Source organism: Rhinopithecus bieti, unplaced genomic scaffold (genome assembly GCF_001698545.2).
Source record: "Rhinopithecus bieti isolate Rb0 unplaced genomic scaffold, ASM169854v2 scaffold_26424, whole genome shotgun sequence".
NCBI classification, from domain to species: domain Eukaryota; kingdom Metazoa; phylum Chordata; class Mammalia; order Primates; family Cercopithecidae; genus Rhinopithecus; species Rhinopithecus bieti.
In genome coordinates, this window is record NW_016811744.1 from 742,766 (window position 1) to 763,733 (window position 20,968).

At 48.9% G+C, this 20,968-nt stretch overlaps 1 protein-coding gene across 2 annotated transcripts in view; it reads right to left on the reverse strand.

Annotated features, from left to right (window-relative positions):
• The window catches only part of GCK (glucokinase), a 47,981-nt gene extending 29,616 nt beyond the window's left edge, over positions 1-18,365 (reverse strand). The window contains exons 1-2 of one of the 2 annotated variants that reach the window (XM_017894943.1): positions 17,600-18,365; positions 2,975-3,055 (exon numbers count right to left, since the gene is read on the reverse strand). In XM_017894943.1, the coding sequence (XP_017750432.1) occupies positions 2,975-2,992 (18 nt within the window). In that variant the 5' untranslated portion in view covers positions 2,993-3,055; positions 17,600-18,365. The remainder of the gene's footprint in view (positions 1-2,974; positions 3,056-17,599) is intronic. The other variant, XM_017894942.1, reaches the window with a different exon arrangement.
• Positions 18,366-20,968: the final 2,603 nt, after the last annotated feature.

Genomic DNA, 20,968 nt, shown 5'->3' on the forward strand with positions numbered 1-20,968 from the left:
TAGGCCGGGCATGGTGTCTTACGCCTGCAATCCCAGCACTTTGGGAGGCCGAGGCGGGCGGATCACAAGGTCAGGAGACCGAGACCATCCTGGCTAACATGGTGAAACCCCGTCTCTACTAAAAAAAAAAAAAAAAAAAAAAAAAAAAAAAAAAAAAAAAAAAATTAGCCGGGCGTGGTGGCGGGCGCCTGTAGTCCCAGTTACTCGGGAGGCTGAGGCAGGAGAATGGCATGAACCTGGGAGGCGGAGCTTGCAGTGAGCCGAGATTGTGCCACAGCACTCCAGCCTGGGTGACAGAGCGAGACTCCATCTCAAAAAAAAAAAAAAAAAGGAATTGATAGTGATAAAAGCAGAGACTAATTATACAGAAAACAAACAAAAGCCACAGTAAACTTGATTGACAAATCCCAAACCCAGTTTTTTAAAAAGGCTAACAAAATAAATGAACATTTTTTTTTTTTTTGAGACGGAGTCTCACTCTGTCATCCAGGCTGGAGTGCAGTGGCGAGATCTCAGCTCACTGCAAGCTCCACTTCCCAGGTTCACGCCATTCTCCTGCCTCAGTCTCCAGAGTAACTGGGACTACAGGCGCCCGCCACTATGCCCGGCTAATTTTTTTGTATTTTTAGTAGAGATGAGATTTCACCGTGTTAGCCAGGATGGTCTCGATCTCCTGACCTCGTGATCCACCACCTTGGCCTCCCAAAGTGCTGGGATTACAGGTGTGAGCCACCGCACCCGGCCTTAGATGAACATTTTTGACGAGATTTGGTAATCTGATCAAATATAACAAAGAAGACACTAATAAACAAATAGAGGAAATGTCTGATTTTCAACATATAATATATAAATTATCAAAATTGACTCAGGAGGACAGAAAAACCTGAACAGATGGATAACAATAGAAGAAAAGTTAACAGATGTGGAAAAATCTTCCTCTAACAAGAGTATCAAGTCCAGCTAGTTTTTTTTTGAGATGGAGTCTTGCTGTATTGCCCAGGCTGGAGTGCGGTGGTGCTGTATCAGCTCACTGCAACCTCTGCCTCTCAGGATCAAGCAATTCTCCTGCTTCAGCCTCCCAAGTAGCTGGGATTACAGGTGTGTGCCACCACGCCCGGCTAATTTTTGTATTTTTAGCAGAGATGAGGTTTCACCATGTTGGCCAGGGGCTGGTCTTGAACTCCTGACATCGTGATCCACCTGTCTCAGCCTCCTGAGTGCTGGGATTACAGATGTGAGTCACTGCGCCTGGCCAACAGCTAGTTTTTAAAAAACAAATATGGATACAGAAATGTCCAATGCAAGGCCCCAGTCAAGGACGAGGCAGAGTCATGGCTTATTGAATGAGGTGGTGACAGACAAGACCTGTGGGCTGTCAGGGAATGTATGTGAGGGACACAGAGCTGGGACACTGAGTCCTGCATTCATGTTTATGACAACACAGAAACGATGGGCTGGAAGAATAACATAATACTTTGTGCTCATGTATACTTTGTGCCAGGTGCTGTGCTGTCCTAAGCTCTTCTATGGATTAATTTATTGGATCCTCACAGCAGCGCTATGGAGAGATAAAGTAAATTTCCCTTGTGATCCTTGCTAATACAAGGTCCAAACCCTGGCACTCTCTCTTCAGGGCCCGCCCTGCGTCACTGAGCCATCTTGCCTCTGGCTAGCTGGAGGGAGGGACAGACAGGCTGAAATGTCATAGAAGGAGCTACAGTGATGGGTAAGGGGTACTGCTGGGTGGTAGGTAGTGGGAGGAAAGGGCTGCGGACTCAGCTCACAGACACAAACAGGGATGCAGGTCCAGGGTGCTTGTTAGGACCAGGGTAGAACCAGTCTCACCTCTTGGCAGACACATACCTGAATAAACATCCAGAATCTTCCAACTCAATAAGGAGGTAACAACCCAATTTTTAAAAACTCACAAAAAAAATGCCCACTAGGCATACAGAAATATGTGCAACATTATTATTAGTCAGTTGTAGAAATGCAAATTACAACCACACTAACATATCAGTACACAGTCACCAGAGTGGCTAACATTTAAAAGATGGATGAAACCGAGTGTGGGGAGGAGGATGTGGAGCAACTGGAATCCTCAAACACTGCTGATGGAAATGCAACACGATACAGGCCACATTGGAAAACAGTTTGGCAGTTTTTCTAAGTTTAAATGTACACTTAACCACACGATACTACTCCTAGGTATTTATCCCGCCAAATGAAAACTACTGGCTACACAAAGACTTGTACTTGAATGTTCACAGCAGCTTCAGTCATCATAGCCAAAGCCTGGAAACAATCCAACTGCCCATCAGCTGGTGAATGAATAAATGAATGAACGCACTGTAGTACAGCCGTGCAGTGGAATACTCACGGCTCAGCAATGGCAAGGGAGGGAGGATTGACACACTGCTGAGCTAGGCATTACATTAAGTGAAAGAAGCCAGACACAGGAGACTATATTCTCAGTGATCTCATGTATAGAACATTCTAGAAAAGGCAAAACCAAGGGAACAGAAAACAGATGAGTGATTCCAGTGGCTAGGGTGGGAGAAGTGATTGACAGCAAGGGGTGGGGCTGAAGGAATTATTTGAGTGATGGGAAGATTCTGCCTTAATTGTGATGGTGGTTATATAACCATATACATTTGATAAAACTCATCAAACTGTATGCTTAAAAAGTAAATGTTATTGTATGTATATTATATGTTATTTTTATTTTTTTTGATGGAATCTCACTTTGTCATCCAGGCTGGAGTGCAGTCGTGTGATCTTGGCTCACTGCAACCTCTGCCTCCTGGGTTCAAGAGATTCTCATGCCTCAGCCTCCCGAGTAGCTGGGATTGCAGGCACCTGCCACCACTCCCGGCAGGTGACAGTGAAGCCATTGTTCCAGCTCACTCAGTGGGACTTGGGGCAGGAAACAGGAGATCTGGGGAGCTGGTGGGACTCTTACTAGCTACCTGACCTTGGATGAGTGATTCATTCCTCCAGAGCTTCTGTTTCTTCATCTATGAAATGGGAGAAGATGCCACCTCATTCCAAGGAGCTGCATAGGGATTAAAGGAAAAATCTTGACACTCAAACCCAATTTTCTGTTGTTACAGGGCCAAGGAGATCTGGGCCTGAGAGGGGAAGAGTCTTTCTTCAGGTCAGCATTGCCCAGTATTATAGCTGGATGTTTGTCCATGCGAACCTCATGTTGAAATTTGATCCTCAGTGTTGGAGGTGGGGGCCTAATGGGAGATGTTTAGGTCATGGGGGCAGATCCTTCATAAATAGATTAATGCCCTTCCTTAGGAGCAGGGGGTGAGTTATTTCTCACTCTATTAGTTCCCAAAACAACTTATTAGGAAGAGCCTGGCACCTCCCTGCCCCCTCGTGCTTCCTCTCTCACTATGTGATATATGCACGTGCAGGCTCTGCTTCACCTTCCGCCATGAGTGGAAGTAGCCTGAGGTCCTCATCAGAAGCAGTTGTTGGTGCCATGCTTCTTGTACAGCCTGCAGAACTGTGAGCCAAATAAACCTCCTTTCTCTGTAAATTATCCAGCCTCAGGTTTGCCTTTATAGCAGCATAAATGGACTAAGACATCGGGGCTCCCTGAAAATCAGCAAGGTCATTGGCAAAAGCAAAGCTATCCAGCACGAGCCTCTGCTTCTCCTTTCTTCTTCCTTCTTTCATCTCCCTCTCCCTCTCCTTCCCTTCCCTCCCTCCCTCCCTCTCTCCTTTCTTTTCTTTCCTTCTTTCCTTCTTTCTTTCTTTCTTTCTTTCTTTCTTTCTTTCTTTCTTTCTTTCTTTCTTTCTTTCTTTCTTTCTTTTCTTTTCTTTTCTTCCTTCCTTCCTTCCTTCCTCTCTTTCTTTCTTTCCTTTCTTTTTCTTCTGCTTCCTCCTCCTCCTCTTCCTCCTCCTCCTCCTCCTCCTCCTTCTTTTTCTCCTCCTCTTCCTCCTCTTCTTTTTCTTCTTCCTCTCCTTCTCTTTCTTTTCTTATTCTTCTTTCTTCTTTTTTGAGACAGGGTCTTGCTCTGTCACCCAAGCTGGAGTGCAGTGGTGTGAACATGACTCACTGCAGTCTCAACCTCCTGGGCTCAAGAGATGCTCCTGCCTCAGCCTTCCAAGTAGCTGGGACTACAGGTGTGCACCACCACACCTGGTCAATTACAAAATTTTTTTTTGTAGAGCCAGGGTCTTGCTACATGTTCCAAGCTGGTCTTCAACTCCTGGGCTCAAGCAGTCCTCCCACTTCAGCCTCCCAAAGTGCTGGGATTACAGGCACAACTATCACACCTGGCTGCTTCCCCGTCTTCTTCAGGTTTCAGCCCAAAGGTCACTTGGAGAGCATCACTGTATTAGGCTGTTCTTGTGCTGTTATAAAGAAATACCCGAGGCTGGATAAATTATAAAAAGAAGAGGTTTAATTGACTTACAGTTTTGCAGACAGAACAAGAAGCATGGCGTTGGCGTTTGCTTCTCGTGAGGCCTCTGGAATCTTAAAATCATGGCAGAAGGAGAAGGAGGAGCAGGTGTCTCATGCAAGAGTGGGAGCAGGAGAATGAGAGGGGGTCAGACTCTTTCAAACAACCAGCTCTCACGTGAACTCACCCATCACCAAGGGGATGGCACTAAACCAGGGATCTGCCCCCATGACCCAGACACCTCCTGCCAGGCCCCACCTCCAACATAAGGGACTACATTTCAACATGCGATTTGGAGAGAACAAATATCCAAAGTATATCAGTCACTATTGGAAACCACCTCATGTTCTATTTGTTTACTGTTAATTGTCTTTGCCCTCTAAGAGGCAACACCCAGGAGAGCAGGAGCCCAGTCTATCTCGTTCAGGTCTCCAAGACCCAGGGCCTGGTCCGTCGTGGGCTCTCACTGCTCAGCAGCTGCTCTATGACCTGCAGGCCAGTGCAGCCTTGAACTGTTCCCTGAGTCCAGGCTCTGGTCTCACTTTCCCAGCGTCCTGTTACTCAGCACTGGCAAGGTCTCTGGGCCAGCTCCTGGGCAGCAATAGGGGCAAAAATGGGGCAGTTGTTCATGGGTGCTCCTAGGGGTGGGGTGGATACATTCTTGTCCTCCAACATCCAGTTCCCATTCCTTCTTGCTCATGGAGCCTCCGTTTTATTCAGGGGTCAAGTAGTAATGGACTCAGCACTGGGGGCTGAATGCCCCCGACAAATTCACCCTGCTCTCTTCTGCTAGAGCTGGCTTCAGGACAGTGAGATGTGAGAAGGGAGGCCTCTGGGGAGATATGGTGGGGGACCCCTTCCCCTCTTGTTTCCAGAACATTGTTGGGTTTGTTTGTACCTCCTGTGCTTGTGGCAGCATCTGGCAGATGTGGGGAAGGCTATGATAATCTGGAAAGCTGACCCAGAGCCTGATACCAGGCTGAGAGCTGCCTGCCTCTAGGCTCTTTCTTATGTGCTTTGACAACGCCTCTTGGTGAATTCAGGTTAGGGTATCTGGTACAGCCTAGACAACCCTAACAGACACGGTGGGCTTAACAGTTTGTTCTGTTCAGCTCCGTGTGAGAGGTGCTCCAAAGAGATGGAAATGAGGCGTGGTAGGTACAAAACGTAGTTACTGTTTACAGGGTGGGGTTCGGAAAAGCAGGTGAGGCAGCAGCTGGGGAGGTGGAGCTCCCAGCCAGGTGACCAAAATCCAGTGCTGTGCTAGAGAAGGGTTAGCAACTGGCTGTCCAGGGAAGCAGACCTGGCTGGCAGCGTTTGCCGCCTTCTGTGTTGTTGGCACTTCACCTGATGTCACTCCAGGGGGAGTGGAGCAGAGGCCGCACCAGGGCCCCTTCTGAACCACAGCTTGGAGCCCTGGGTCTTTCATAGAATCACCCGATGCTTCCCTGCTCTGCCTGCCTCCAATCCAAAGATTTCCTCACATCTGATCCTCCTGACCTACCCAGGCCAACTTGCCACCTCTGAGAGGCTGCAGTTCTCATGGGGATTGGTTACAGATGCACCCACTGGCTTAATGTGGTGGGCTGGGCTGTGTCTGAAAGGACTGAGGGAAGCAAACCATTCCATGCATTGTCTTTGTCCAGCATTACCTGCCCAACCAGCCAAATTCAGGCCAACGCTGCCCTCCTGGATTTCCTGGGAGGGTGAACCACATGCATGTCCTTAGCAGCCACATTGAAAAGGTATTGGAGAGCTAATTTACTGATAGCAGGATCACTCTCTAAGATTACAATCTCTAGGGTTTTAAATGAAAAAAAGTATGATGCCCATCTGAAAACTCCATCTAGTCCCCCCAATATCACAAAACTCTCCAAATATAGCAATCCACAAAGGACTTTTGCATAATGCAATGCATTTAAAATACCAGCTACCTAATTATATAATCCCTGAAGAACTCAGCAGTGGGTACATTTGTATGTAGTACGTGATGACTCTGTTCATTTCAGATGCTGTAGGAGATGCTATGGGTGCCTGCTGGGCCCCTACGCCTACCCCTAGCTGCCCAGGGTTGAAGAGAAGAGCTGGACTTCTTTCCTGGGACTTACTCCTGATCTACAAAGTTACTTCACCTAGAAATAATTGGGAAGTTATGCCCTTCCTAGGGCTGGCAGAGAAAACACATTATGTTATGCACAATTTGGGACATATACTAAAAATTGATTTGTTGTTTATCGGAAATTCAAATTTAACTGAGTGCCCTAATTGTTTATTTGCTAAAGCTGGCAGCCCGAGCCTTTCCCCAGGGGCCTCCAGCCAGTGAGTGACTCATGCAGGGGCACAAAGGCTGGCCCCTGCCTCAGAGGGACAACCCTGTGATGTCATTTACATTTGAGAGCTCCCTGCTGGGTCAGACCGAGGCTCACCTGCTGCTGAATCTGTACCTTTGCCTATTTCTACCCCATCTCATCCTGAGAGCACCCTCCTACTCAATCACAGATGCCAGAATCCTTATCTCAGGCTCTGCTTCAAGAACCTAACACAGTCTACCAGGGGTGGTCCTAGAAATCAGCCTATGAGGGCAGGACTCTGGAGTTGGATCACTTCCAGCTGGATACCACCTCACTGGTGGTAGGAGTACCGGCAGTCCCTGACACATTGCAGCAGTGGATCACCAAGGCCCTGCCCGTGGGGAGTGGGGATGGAGGTGGACAGGGAGGTAGTTGCTTACTCAGTGTCTCTGGCACCGAGGGTGTGGGGGAGATACTAACCCGAAGGACTATGCCACTGAGACCTGTTGATCAGTGGAGCGATGCATGGAAAAGAGAAAATGGCAGGCTCAGGTCTATCAATTTAAAGCCAAGTCTGAGAGCCAGAGGGTCTTCTCAGCTGTGTTTAAAGAGACGCTTGTCTCCTATAGTAAGGCAGGCAGAGCTGGAGACCAGGCACAGGACTCAACTGTAAGAGCAGCAGCAGAACTTCAGCAAGGTCTGAGTCCTCCACCAAGGCAAGCCAGGGCCCTGATGGGAAGGAGTATACACCGTGGTATGCTGGGAAATGGCTAACAATCTGTTGTCTAGAGATGCAGGATGCCCTGGTTTGTAGCATTTTCTGATTTTCATGGTTTAAATACACCCACCATGGCCCATTTCCAGCTACCGACATGGTGTCACTGAATGAAGATTTGGAAAGAGATGTGCACAACTGGTTTTCTAATGTGCTAGTGGGTGCGCTTGAGAATTTTGAATTCCCAGATTCCCACAAGCCACCTGCACCTACAGAAGTAGTCTTGCTGTGAGAAGGAGGCCTTTTCTCTCTTGAAAAGTATGCAGATGTCTGAAAGAGACAAGTGCCCCAGGAGACAATGCATGCCTTCCTCAAGATTGGCCCCCACCTTCCCTCCTGGCCACAAGGAGGGTCAAATCTCAGCATGGTCCAACTTGGACCTGTCAAGGAAGAAAAAAAATTGTATGCCAAAGGAACTTCAGTCTTTGGCTAACAAGTACTAGCAGGAAGTGGGAGACTAGATCCCAAAGGTGCTGGATCTTATGCTTGAGATGGTCCCAAAGGTGCTGGATCCTGTGCTTGAGACCAGATCCTGAAGGTGCTGACCGAGGCAGGTGGGATATCAAGAGGATAAGGGGACTTTGCTGATGTGGGGAGCATTCTCCTATGATGCAGGATTTAACACCCTGGCACAGGTCCCAAGAGAGGGCTCTGATACATTGCTGGGGTGGCTCTTGGTAGCTTGGAAAAAGCAACAACTCGATTAAATGTAGTAGAGATGCTTGAGTTTATGTGGTGGACCAAGAGGAAGTGATCAAAAGGATAAAATAAATGGGGCAAAATATAATTGACCTACTCTATAAGATCAAAAAGCCTGTAAGCTGGCTATGTTCCCTGGAAAGGCGTGGAAGACACTCTGCTTCCCAGGTTGTAAAGAATCTGCTGGTGTAGGGCACATGGCTAAGGCTCAGTAGGGCTGTCCTCTGTAGACCAGAATTGATGGGAGACATTTTGCAGAGCTTCTCCCCCTGATGGCAGTGGGGATGATAGATCGCTTAAGGGCAGAGACCAGGGGCAGCACTTAGCAGCACATCAGAAGCAAAGTGGGACTAATTATCATATTGGGCACCAAGGTCAGCCTAACAACCAGAAGGGATTAGCCTACAGGGGTCTAAGGAGAAGGCTAATAGAATGTTGGGTTCTTAGGGGCCAGAAAGGATGAACAGAAGGTCAAGGTCAGTCACCCCAGTGGAAAGTTATGATGGAAAGGCACAGTTTCCAAACCTCAGCCAGTTCTCAGAATCAGAACCCATTGATTGAAAGAGGGACTGGGTTCCCGTGGGAAAGACTCTGTAGCACCACAGCACGTGTGTGTAATAGGAACCTATGACTATTTATATTTGACCACACTGAGTAAGGGTAATACTCAGATCTTTTGATAGTGATTTCATAGCAATTCACACTTTTTTTTTTTTTGAGATGGAGTCTCACTCTGTCACCCAGGCTGGAGTGCAGTGGTGTGATTTTGGCTCACTGCAACCTCTGCCTCCTGGGTTCAAGCAGTTCTTCCTGCCTTAGCCTCCTGAGTAGCTGGGATTACAGGCACCCACCACCACACCCAGCTAATTTTTGTATTTTTTAGTAGAGATGGGGTTTCACCATGTTGGCCAGGCTGGTCTTGAACTCCTGACCTCAGGTGATCCACCTGCCTCAGCCTCCCAAAATGCTAGGATTACAGGCATGAGACACTGCACCCGGCCAGCAATTCACACTTGTATCTAGTGTCCCAAAGTGCTATCATGGCTGTCCTAGTTGAATGCAGGCTTATTGGGGTAAGACGACAAATATAGTTCTGGCCCAGGTATGTCTCACGCTGGATCCACTAGTTCTATGTATTCACCCAGAAATCGTTTCCTTGGATCCTGAATAAATCATTGGAATGAATATACTTAACCATCAGAAGAGCCCTTACAATGGTTCCTTGATTTATAGAATAAGCAACATTTGTAATAGCAAAGGCAAAGTGAAAATGCTGCACTCCCGCCCAGCCAAAATAGAAAAACACAAATCTGGAGGGATGGCAGAAATTATTGCCATTCTCAAAGACTTAAAGGATGTATGTAGAGTGGTGGGTCACATCATATCAACCTTTCATTCTCCAGTCTGATCCCTGCAATAACTGGTTGGATTAGTCCTGACCCTTAGGCTATGTGATTGGCAAATCTAATGATACTCTGTATGGAATGTGAGATTAAGCCCCAATAGGAGTCACTGTCCAAACCCCTAGGGCTCTGGACCAAGGTCATGCCATCAGCAGCAGAGAACCAAACACCTCTTGTAAAGCATTTCCTGGCATGCCACCCAGCAGAGTATAGTGACCATGTGGCCATAACTGCCCATGATGAGTTTAGTGCTGTCAGACCCACTAGGTCATAAGCCATCCAACAAGATGGAACTGGTATATCTGGAATCAGGCTTGAGCAGGTCTAGATGACACAGATAAGCCGCAGGGACAGGTGGCCCAGACCCACCTGCCATCTACCACTGTTGCACGAATATTGGCCCCTGTGCCTCTCTTCACTCACATGCACACGTGGCCTCCTGGTGGGGGGTGTCTTTTGTCTAGCTGCTGGAGGAGGGAAAAATCCACCTACGCATTGATCATGGATAGGTTAGTTTGGCATGTTGACGCAAGCTGGAAATGGACTTCTGCTGTAGTTCAGTCCCACTCAAGGTGGCCCTGAAAGACACTGGGGAGAAGAAATCCTCTTAACAGAGTTTTGGAGGGTGCACCTGCTTATTCACTTTGTGTGGAGAGAGATGTGGCCTAAGGTAAAGATAGACTCATGGACATTAGTGAATAGCTTAGCTCGTTCTTCAGCAGCTTGGAAGGAGCAACATTAGAAGACTGGGGAAAAGCAGTGGCATGGGGGAAAGTTATAGAGATAAACCTGTGTGAGTGGGCACAGAGTATGAGACATTAATGACAGCCAGAAACCACTTCTTATGGAAGAGGCAATAATAACCCAGTGGATAGGACGGCCAGGCAGCTGAATGTTGGCCACCATGAACTCAGAAACAGATAATCATGGGGTCAGAGAAGGAAGCTATGCCTGTGCCCAGAAGCATACATTCCCTCTCATCAAAAAGTGACCTAGTTTTGCTGCTGTTGGATGTAGGAACTGCCAGCAAGAGTGACTGGTGCTGAATCCCTGGTATGACACTGCTCCTGGAGGAGACCAACCAGCCACTACTGGGTGACAAGTTGACTAAATCGGGGCCCTTCCAACCTGGAAAGGGCAGCATTGTCTCTTGACTTGGATTGACATGTATTCCAGCCAGCAATGAACTTGCCTTTCCTACCCTCAGTGCATCCTCTTGGAGGCACAGTGGAGCTGTCAACTTGAAGATGACACCCATGAGGAGGGCCCACCGTCCTCCAGAATGCAATAACACTCTAATGGCTATGGGATGAGGCCATGTTCCTGAAAGGTAAAATATGTGGATTCGGGAACCAAGAGCTCTTCATCACTCTCCATGATCCACTTGAGGAATCTGTGCTTTCCCCATTCACAACTCTAGGTTTTGTGGGTCTAGAAGTCCTGGTTCTCAGAGGGGGTCCTTCTATCAGGTGATACATTAACACGTTCACTAAATGTACAGCTACAGTTGCCTCCTGGTCATGCTGTGCTCCTTGTGCCCGTAGCCAAGCAGGTAGAGAAAGGTATTACCATCCTGGCACAAGCAGTACAATGTGGCAGTTTACCCTTGTCATTAAGAGGTAGGACTACAGCTACATAATGGAGCAGGAAGAATATGGCTCACACTCAGATGATTTGTCAGGGTGTTTCTTGGTAGTCTCATGCCCAGTTGCAATTGGGAATGGACAACTTACAACAATGATAGACTGATAAAGGAATCCAGGATTCAGATGCCTCAAGGATAAGGGTTTGGCTCCTGCTCTGGGCAAGCCACTTAGACCAGCAGTGTTAGCGAAGGGGAAGGGGACACTAGAATGGACGGTGGGGGTGGGGCATGATGGTGAGTATCAGTGACAGTCTTACGATCACCTGCAGAAGTGGGCATTGTAGTTCATCCCTCTGTTTTTCCAGTTGTAAGTTTTCCCAGAAGCTGTGCCTGGACGCAGAGAGCTTAAAGTGGAAAGCGGTAGATCTGAGCAGTCAAGGGGTGGACTGTAGTACCTGCTATCGGCACCTCACTGGCCAGCTGGCCTGCACACCCAGTCTCTAGCTGCAGTGAGCAGCAGCTGCAGACTGCTCACAGCTATACCCTTCTCCTGAGAGTTTCCTGGAAATGCCTGGAAGATCTTCCCTCCCAGCTGGCCCTCAGCTGATGGTTTTGATACAGGTACAACAGGAAGGTCCTCTCCCAGGATGAACAACCGTGTGATATTTTTCATGCATCAGAGCCCAGGTGGAACCAGATTGAGGTGGACTTAAGCTGGACCTGCCTCTTTGACTTGCTTCTTACCTCTCATTTTCTGTCCCCCCAACTTCCTTACAGCTTCTGCTGATAGTGCTCCCGCAAACACCATTTTCCAAGAATTCCAATCTCAGGCTCTACTTCTTGGGAACCTGACCTAAAACAGATACAAATCATGTTTTCCCTTCCTACTGCACAGGCTAGCAGCAGACAAACGATGCAGGCAGGCAGTGATACTGAGATTGGGTCCTCCTGGCGGAACAGCTGCGATATGATGTCTATACCCTCTCCCAGGACCCAGGTGGAACTGGAATACTGATTCATGATACTCACTTTTCATTTGGAGAGTGAATTTTGGGTAAATGACTTTGCAATCCATGAAAGTGAATACTGAGAACGTTTTCAGGTAGCAGAGGATCCCTGTACTTCCGAGACAGAGTGTTCCTTGAGATCAGCCTCACAGCCATGCCCTCTGGGTCACAGCGCAGGAGCACAGAAAATCCCACTTCTTGGTCTCTCCAGCACTCCCCTCTCCTACTTGTTTATTGGCAGGGCTGATAGTTGCTGGTTGTCTACAACAAAGATCCCACTAGGAGGGGCTCATGCTCAGGTATTGCCAGGTAAGGAATGCTGTGAATATCACTCCAGGTCACAAGTGCATGTGTTAGGGGACTCCTGGGACTAAGAAGGGTTCGGTAAGAGTAATCTGTGTTGAATCTAGCCTCGTTTTCTTTTTCTTTCCTTTCTTTTATAGTGTTTAATTTTTTGGTAATAGAGAACTTCAAAGTCAGTAAATGGGACAGTATGATAAATCCTGATGTACTCACTGCCTGATATCAATAATTGCAACCTTAATTCATTTTAGTATATTTTTACAAGCGTTTCAGACTGAAATAAAGGGAGATTGTTCGGCCTCAGGTGTAGAAGCAGTGAGACCATTTCCCACCACGGAGGAGGATGAACAGCAGGAGAGGCTGGCAGCTCCCAGGAGCAGGTCCTCTGCCCCCACTGCAAGGCCCCTGTGTGTTCAATAAACTGACCCTTGTGCAGAGACTAAGGCTCACTTACTGGAAACCATTATTGTTACAGTAAGTAATTAACAAGTGATGCACAGGGCTGGTCAGTTATGTGACTATACGTGCGCATGTGTGCACGCACGAGTGCATGTTTGGGTCATTACAGAAACACCACCATTTCTTTGTAATCAGCTGAAATCACCACTCATTAGTGGGCCTCTCGTGGACTATAATTGATTTTACAGCCACCTGTCATTTCTTTTTTCTTTACAACTTTGTGCGTTTGTGTTTTTCATGGTATGCTCATGGTACACTATGTTCTGCACGCAAGCAGGGGGCTGCACGGGCTCCATCTCCCCCTCTCAGGCACATCCCTCTTGATGTAATGTGTAGGATGGAACTTCTTCCCATGTACTCTGTGAAGGGGCCCCACAGCTCCCCAGCTGGGACAGCTGCTCTGGAGGCTTTGGCAGGGCTGGGCACCTGTGGAGCCTGAGGCCAGACCCAGGGAGCCACACTGTGGGAACCACGGGGCACCTGGAACATGGGTTTAATCTGAGCCTGTCTGTGGGTAATAGTGTCACAGTGGGAGGGCAGGAGGCAGGGTGAGTCAGTGACCCCTAGAAAGGAATCTGTTATGACTCACACGGCATTCCTTCTCTCATCCTTCTATCCTTCTACTTGCAGGACTTTCCTACAATTCTGTCTGTGCTGGTGCATGGTTATGTAGCATAAGGATGGGGTTCCTTCTTTGCTCAGACCAGCGAGAGAGAGAGAGAGAGAGAGAGAGAGAGAGAGAGAGAGAGAGAGAGACGGGGGGGGGCAGAGAGAGAGAGAGAAAAAAACAGGCACACAGAGAAAGAAACAGAGAGAAATACAGAAAGAGAGACACACACGCAGAGAGACAGACACAGAGAGAGACAAAGACAGAGAGAGACAGAGACAGAATGACAGAGACAGAGACATAGAGAAGTTCACACAGCTGAGAGGGGGGCTAAAGGAGGAAGTGTCCACTCCTGAGAAGGGAAGGGAAGAGAAAGGCAGAAGGAGGGGCCGGGCCAGGTGTCCCAACACAGGGAAAGGAGCACACAGGGGACATGCCTGGGCTGCCTCCAAAGGCCTGGCTCAGCTGAGGAATGATAGACCCCACAAGGGGATTCCCACATCAGATGGGCCAGAATGTTCCCCTGGAGATCACTAAACAGGAGCTTAAATCTCAATCTCTCTTCCCTTTGGGTGGCTTCAAGACAGATGCCAAGGGCACTCTGTGCCTCTCTCCATCTGTCCCCTCTCCTCCTGGGGGTCCTGCTGTGGGCAGGTGCAGGCGTGGGCCTAGTGGCATCAGTCAGAGGGGCTCACGCTGGGGCTCCTGTGGCCCACTGATCCCCTGGATCTCACTAAGATGTCCCCCTTGGCTTGCTACTGCCCTGGGCTTCCCAGACATAGCTACTCCTTTTGAAGGGTCCTCATCCCCAGAGGCCTGGGCCACAGGCAGCAGAGGGCTTCTCCTGGGGACAACCCCCACTCTTGTCACCTCCCAGCCTGGCCTGGCCTCCTGTCCTGGCTACAGCAGGGGCACTGGGGTTGTGACATGGCATCTGATGGATGGCCCAGCCCTGGTCCCACAGATGCAGCCCCAGCCCTCACCCCCAAACCAGCGGCCTGCCCACAGCATGCCCATTCCCTGTCACTGCTCCCCTAGGCCTTGGCACTGCCTGCTCCTCCCACACTGGTCCCTCCTCCCAGCACACCCGCTTGTGGGCCACCTGGAGCTTTGCACTCTGTACACCTGTCTCAGAGCAGGTGCCATGGCAGTATAGGGGCCATCTCTCCTACTGGGGCCCAGGACAATTCCTGCCAGGGATGTGGGTAAGCATGACGGAGTACACCTTATTCCAGCCTCATTCCACTTCTAAGCCTGCTCCTTCAATGGGGCAAAGGTGCCCAGGGCAGCTGGAGACCCTGGAGGGAAGAAGGTCAGTTCCTCCTGGCATGCCCTCCTGGTGTTATGGATTGAATTGTGTCCCCCCAAATTCATATGTTAAAGCCCTAACCCCAGTGTGATGGTATTTGGAGATGGGAACTTTGGGAAATAATTAGATTTAGATAAGGTAAGGAGGGGGAGCCCCCATCATAGGATTAGCATTCTTATAAGAAGAGACACCAGAGAGCTTGTTTTCACTCTCTCTCCACCATGTGAGGGCACAGCAAGAAGGTGACTGTCTGCAAGTCAGGAAGAGAGCCCTCCCTGCAACCTGACCATGCTGGCACCTGTTCTTGGACCTCCAGCCTCTAGAATAGTGAGAAATAAATTTCTGTTGTTTCTAAGCCATCAGTGGATGGTATTCTCTTATGGCAGCCTAAGCTGACCAATACACCAGAATCTCATCTTTCCAGGCCACTTCCTGAAAAAGGGTCACCAAATCTATCAGGCAAAGTTAACCAGACTTACTCATCTGTCCATAGTGAGGTGAGAGTGAAAATACAGACCAAAAGGTCCCCAAGAGGGGTGCCCAGGGCCCAATTTCAGGCCACCCAGAAGTGGTGACCCAGTAAGGGATGGATCTTGATGCCAAAGGAATAAGTCAGCAATGGTGGGGTACCAGGCAACCACAGCTGGTAAGAAGGGGCTTATGAGGGGTGGGGGTGGTGTCAGTGGAATCAGGCTCGCCCCTAAGGAGCTGACATCCACATGGAGAAGTCACTGGGCGTGGGACTGAGGCCACAGGCTCCTAAAGATTATAAAGGAATGACCACAGGTAAGATCTGGAAGGTTGGTACCAGCAAGATGGTTGCTCTTGATCAGAGAAGTAGTAAGAGGGAAACCAGCAACAATTTAGTTTCCTCCAAAGCAATCAAAAGGAGAAAGAAGACAGTTCCTCTTGGGAGTCTGCACAGAAACAACCACAGCTGACATCCTGGGACAACTTTGAAAGTGCAAGGAGGGCGTTGCTCATTGCTCCAAGGTCAAACACTGGCTTGGGGTGGGGGCAGCACTTCCCAGAGACACAGGACTGGACCTGGGTGGGCCTGGGCAGCCAGCCCACTTGGAAAACATCAGATCCTTAGGATGACCCTAAAACCAAGCTAGGTTCCCCCAAGACAAGGACCAAGTCCTCTGTGCAGCCAGAGCAAGCAGACAGGGTGGCCATTGCAGCTCCACGCTTCCCTCATCTGGGCCTTGGCGCCCTGCGATCTGGGCACTAGAAGAGGGGTAGATGGGGTGGAGACAAGTGCAGAAACCAGTGATTCTCATCCTGTCTTTGTGCAGAATTTGGTATTTTGTCCAACATAAATTTTTTTGCATTCATTTTGATTATTTAAAATAGCATATATCTTGATGATTGATGTTTCTGGTGACCCCTTAAAGTTTGTGCCCAAAGCATTGTCTTGCTCCACTCTTGGCCTTGACAAGAATGTCAGTGACCGCCCAAGATTCCGGGGTTCACAGCTGGCCCTGGTCAGGACCAGCACCCCCTCACACGTGGAGCAGTTACAGGATGGGGCATGGGCAGCTCCAGGGTCTGAGACTGGATGCCCAGCCCAAGAAGGTGGTTCACTCACATGGCACTGTGAATGCAAGTGGCTCAGGGACAGCTCTGCTGTGGCCTTTATTAAAGTGATTCCCTGTGCACACATATGTGCACATGCATGTACACATGCAGGTATGCACAGGTGCAAACATGCACACATAGCACATTCACACATGTGCACACACACACACGGGCAAACTATGCTTTCTCTCCCCGTTTGGGGAAAGTGCTGGATCTCCACAGCCCACATGTCCACCTCTCCCTAGCTCCGAGCCATCTTTCTGGTCATGCCAAAGACAGCCGTTTCCTTCTCCCCGGGTGGCCTGAAGGGGCCCCTTTGGGCAGGATTTCTCATCCAAACTGCTGCCATAGCACCAGTGAGAGGCAGATCGGGGACTTGGTTGGGGCCTCGGCTGGTCCGGCTGTCAGGCTGCGCACCCTCTCACTTGGGTTGGTTGTTTTCCTCCTAACATCATTAGCTCTGCCAGAAGCAGAGCCAGCCCAGGGTTTATGCTGACTTGGTCATTTCACACAGAGGCAAGAGGGAAGCATGCCCAAAGTAACTGGCTCTGCTCACTTACCCCTTCTCCCCCACTCTGCCTGGGCCCCCAGCTGGGGTGATGCAGGCACATTCCCCGCAATGTTTCACAGCAAAGTCCCCTGTCTCCAGCTCTCTCCTTGCTCAGTGCTGGGCTCAGGGCTGGCTCAGAGCATGCCTGGATTTCTCTTTGTTTTTGGAAAAAGTAACTGCCCTGCACTCCTCAGCAAGCCACAGCAGCCCTCAGGCTCCCTGCGAAGTGATTCCTGCGAGGAGGCAAGGCATCTTTGACTTGTCATCATGTCCACTGAGTGTTGTCTTAAAATCAGGTAGTAGGCTTTGCCCACAAGACCTCACATCCCTAACCCCCGCATCTAGGGTTCTAAATTCTCCAGAGCCCCTCCCCAGTGGAGGCCACTGCCTGGACTTCTTGGCAGCCTGACTTCCAGGTCGCAGGGCCAGAGTCCAAAGCTGGACGGGTCTGCCAGGCAGTAGGGGCCTTCCTACCCCAGAAGGCACCCCTGGCAAGACCCTTCTCAAAGAGCCTGTGCGTAAAATCAGATTCTGAGGCTCAAACAAACCACGGAATGTTGGGGACAGGCAAGCAAACACTCCCAGAATACCCAAAGGAGGGTGAGCTACCTTCTCCTTCTTGGCGGCCTCCATCCTGGCTCTGTCGTCCAGCATCTGCACAGCAGCCAGCGCAGGGAGCTGGGACCCCTCAGCCTTCCCCAACAGGCTTCTGAAGCAGAAATGTCCAAGGCTTCTCCCCCGCAGGGGTCACGGCCCGCCCTGGGTCCCCGAGAGAATGTGGTCCTCCTCAGGCTGGTTTGGGGTTTGAGGTTCAGTCACAGTTTCCTCCTTTTCATTGTTCTCCAGCGAGTCGGCAAGCATTCCCTTCCGGACCCTTCCTCACTGAGCCTGGATGTTCTCCAGGCAGGGCCATAGCTTGGCGCTCAGGTGGCGTCCTTAGCGCTTTCTCTCCAGGTTCTGTTGAGCTGTGGGACTTAGTGTCCTTCAGACAGACTCAGTAGGAAAGGTCCTCTCCCTCCTGTGGCCTGGGGACAGCTTTTGAGTAATTAGGCTGCAGGTGACTGTGTCTCTCACACCCTAGCCTGCTTCCCCGGGGCTGAGGTGCCGCTCGGCATTTCCTGCTCCAACCAGGCGTGGAGTGGGGGATTCTCCTGCCAGGGCTTACTGTGCTCCTGAGAGGGCCTGTGGTTGTCATGGTGACCAGAAGTGGACTCAGCAGGGCTGACCGTGCTGTCATTAGAGCTGCCATGCATAAAACTGGGACTGGTGGCAAAGAGCCTCCATCCCCATCACCATGGTGACCACTCAATCACCTTGTCACTGAAGTGACTGCTAGCCTGTTAAGCCTTTGCCACCTGTTCAGGTCCTCTGGCAGTGTCTCAGGGTCTCCCACACTCCTGTTCTGAGGAGCAGAGGACCCTGTGAGTCTGGAAGCAGAGGAAAGGGAGCAGGCAGCTTGGTGTGGCTCAGGCGCAGGCCCATGGGACCATTGGAGGGCTTTGGCGCAGCCTGTCCTGACTATTGTCTTGAAATCGGAACAGAACAGTAAACCTGGCCCACACAAGCCTGGCTGAGTTTGAAACTGCCAGAACAGAGGCCCACAGGGACTGGTTCCTCCTCTGGCCCTGCTCAGGAAGCTTCTGCCTGGGATGCCATCCACTCCCTCCCTCGCAGCCCAAGCGCCCCTGGAGAGGTTGCCCTGTGCAGTTGGGAGGCCCAGTGAGTGGATGGAGCAGGGGGCCAGGGTGCTGGAGCCAATTCAGCGGCAGGCTCAGTCAATAGTCTGGAACAAAATGTACTTCTGCCTAAGATACCGAGGTCTTGTGTGTGTTTCCCACTCACGGCCCTTCTCAGTTAGGATCGGCCACTTTTCAAGTGTTCAGTGTGACTGGTGGCTACCATATTGGGTAGTGTTGGGATAGACCAAAGAGGGCTCAGGACCCAGCTCCAGGCCACCTATACTCAGAGATCCAGCAGAGGGGTGAGGAGGAGTGGCCAGTGCGATCTCTCCAGACAGATGTGCTGTAACACTTTAAAATCAACTTCCTATTGATGGTCATTGAGGCAGTTTCAGATTTTCACTATTACGAAGGAGGCTGTGGCAGAAGTCCTTGAATTTCACCAGAGTAAGTGTGTGTCAATGTTTCTTCTGGTTGGCTCCTGCAGGCTGAATTGCTAGTTCAAATGCTACACACATTTCACATCTTGGTAGGCAGGACCACGTGGCCTCCTCACATGGCTTCACCAGTTTCTTCCACCAACACGAGAAGTTTGGCTTTATCCTGGCCAGTCCTTCAGATGATAAATCTTCATGAGTTTTTTGCTGATCTGTCACCTCATTGTTTGAATTGCAAAATGCTGGACACCTTTTCATGTGTTTCTTGGTGACTGCATTTCTTCTTCTAAGGATGATTTGTTTATATTATTTAACTCTGTTGCTGTTGGATTATCTTCTGCCTATGGATTTGGAGAAACCATTTTATATTTCATCTGTAATATCTATCAATCTTTTGTCTGTTAAATATACTATGATATCTCCCCTAGTCTATTGCTAAACTTAACAACTTGATTAATCGTGTCTTTCATCATACAGAAGTATCCAGTTTTTATGAATTTCAATCTTTGTTTTCTGTTTTGGGGTTTTTATATCTTGTTAAGAAAACCATTTCCAATCCCCAAATTGTAAAAATGTTCTCCCACATTTCCTTCTAATATTTTTCCAAGTTTTCTATTTGTTCAGTACTTTAGTCTTTCTGCAATTGCTTGTGCTGGGTGCGCCGTCATTCTAAGGGCACATCTCACATCCTCGCCTTTCTTCTCATTCCTCCTTTCTGCTCTCCTGGGTCCTGGGAGATGGTGGTTTGGGTATGGTGTTAGGGAAGAGTCTAATATGGCTATTTGGTGAGGAAGCAATCCCTTCCCCACTGCTCTGGAATGTTGGCTGCACCCACAGTTTGTATTCCATTATTTCTCATTGTAAGGGAACAGCTCTGCTCTGGTCACCTTCCAGGTGTACCCAAAGGCCACACAGGCAAAGCTGGGAACCACAGAGAGCTGAGTCTTGTCAGAACACTGTGTGATCCTGCTGGAGGCCATATCTCACTGCCTTCCTCACCTCCCTGGGAAGGTCAGGAGAGTTCCTTTTCGTCTCCAGGTTCTCGTGGGACAGATGTGAGGCTCGCAGCTGCAGTCTAGGGTTGGCTCCGCAGCAAGGAAAGACACTGCAAGCATCTTGCACCTTTGGCTTTAGTGTCGCCCTTTTTAGAGCACAGGAGAACCCAGGGGCCTGCATCTTGGGTTACCCTTTCTTTTGCTGTCTGTGTTGGTAATAACTTATCTGAATATAGAAGTCACTCCTTATACTTCACCTGCCGAGTCAGGCAGGCCCTGGCCTTGGCCTTGGCTTTGCCTTGCACACTGCATATCTCATTCCTCTGCTGATACTACGCTCTTTTGGTTTGTATAATGTTTTAGTTTTTTAAATTATCTGATGGGGGTAGGAAATTGTTTTCTTAACAATATTTTTTTTTTTCCACAAAATTTTCTTTGCCGTGTGCCTTTTATCTTTCTTATAAATCTTAGCACTACTCATCCCACTTCAGAAAATAATGCTGTTGACAATTTCATTGGAAATGCATTGACTTTGTGGGTTTAGGGATTCATTTTAGAGAACTAACCTCTTTATAATATTGAGTTTTCTCATCTAGAAATACATGTTGTTTCATTTATTTTGGTTTTATTTTATGTCCTTCAGGTGAATTTCATTATTTTTCTCATATAGAACTTACATATTTCTCGTTAGATTTATTCCTAAAGAAAGGCAATACATTTATTAGGAGAAGGAGCAATTGTCATTATAACTAATATTGATGAAAATATTTATGATTCGCAAAGTACTTTTGCATTCATTCTGTCATTTAATCAGACAATCTCAGTGCAGCAGGCAGTGGTATTATTATTATTATTATTATTATTATT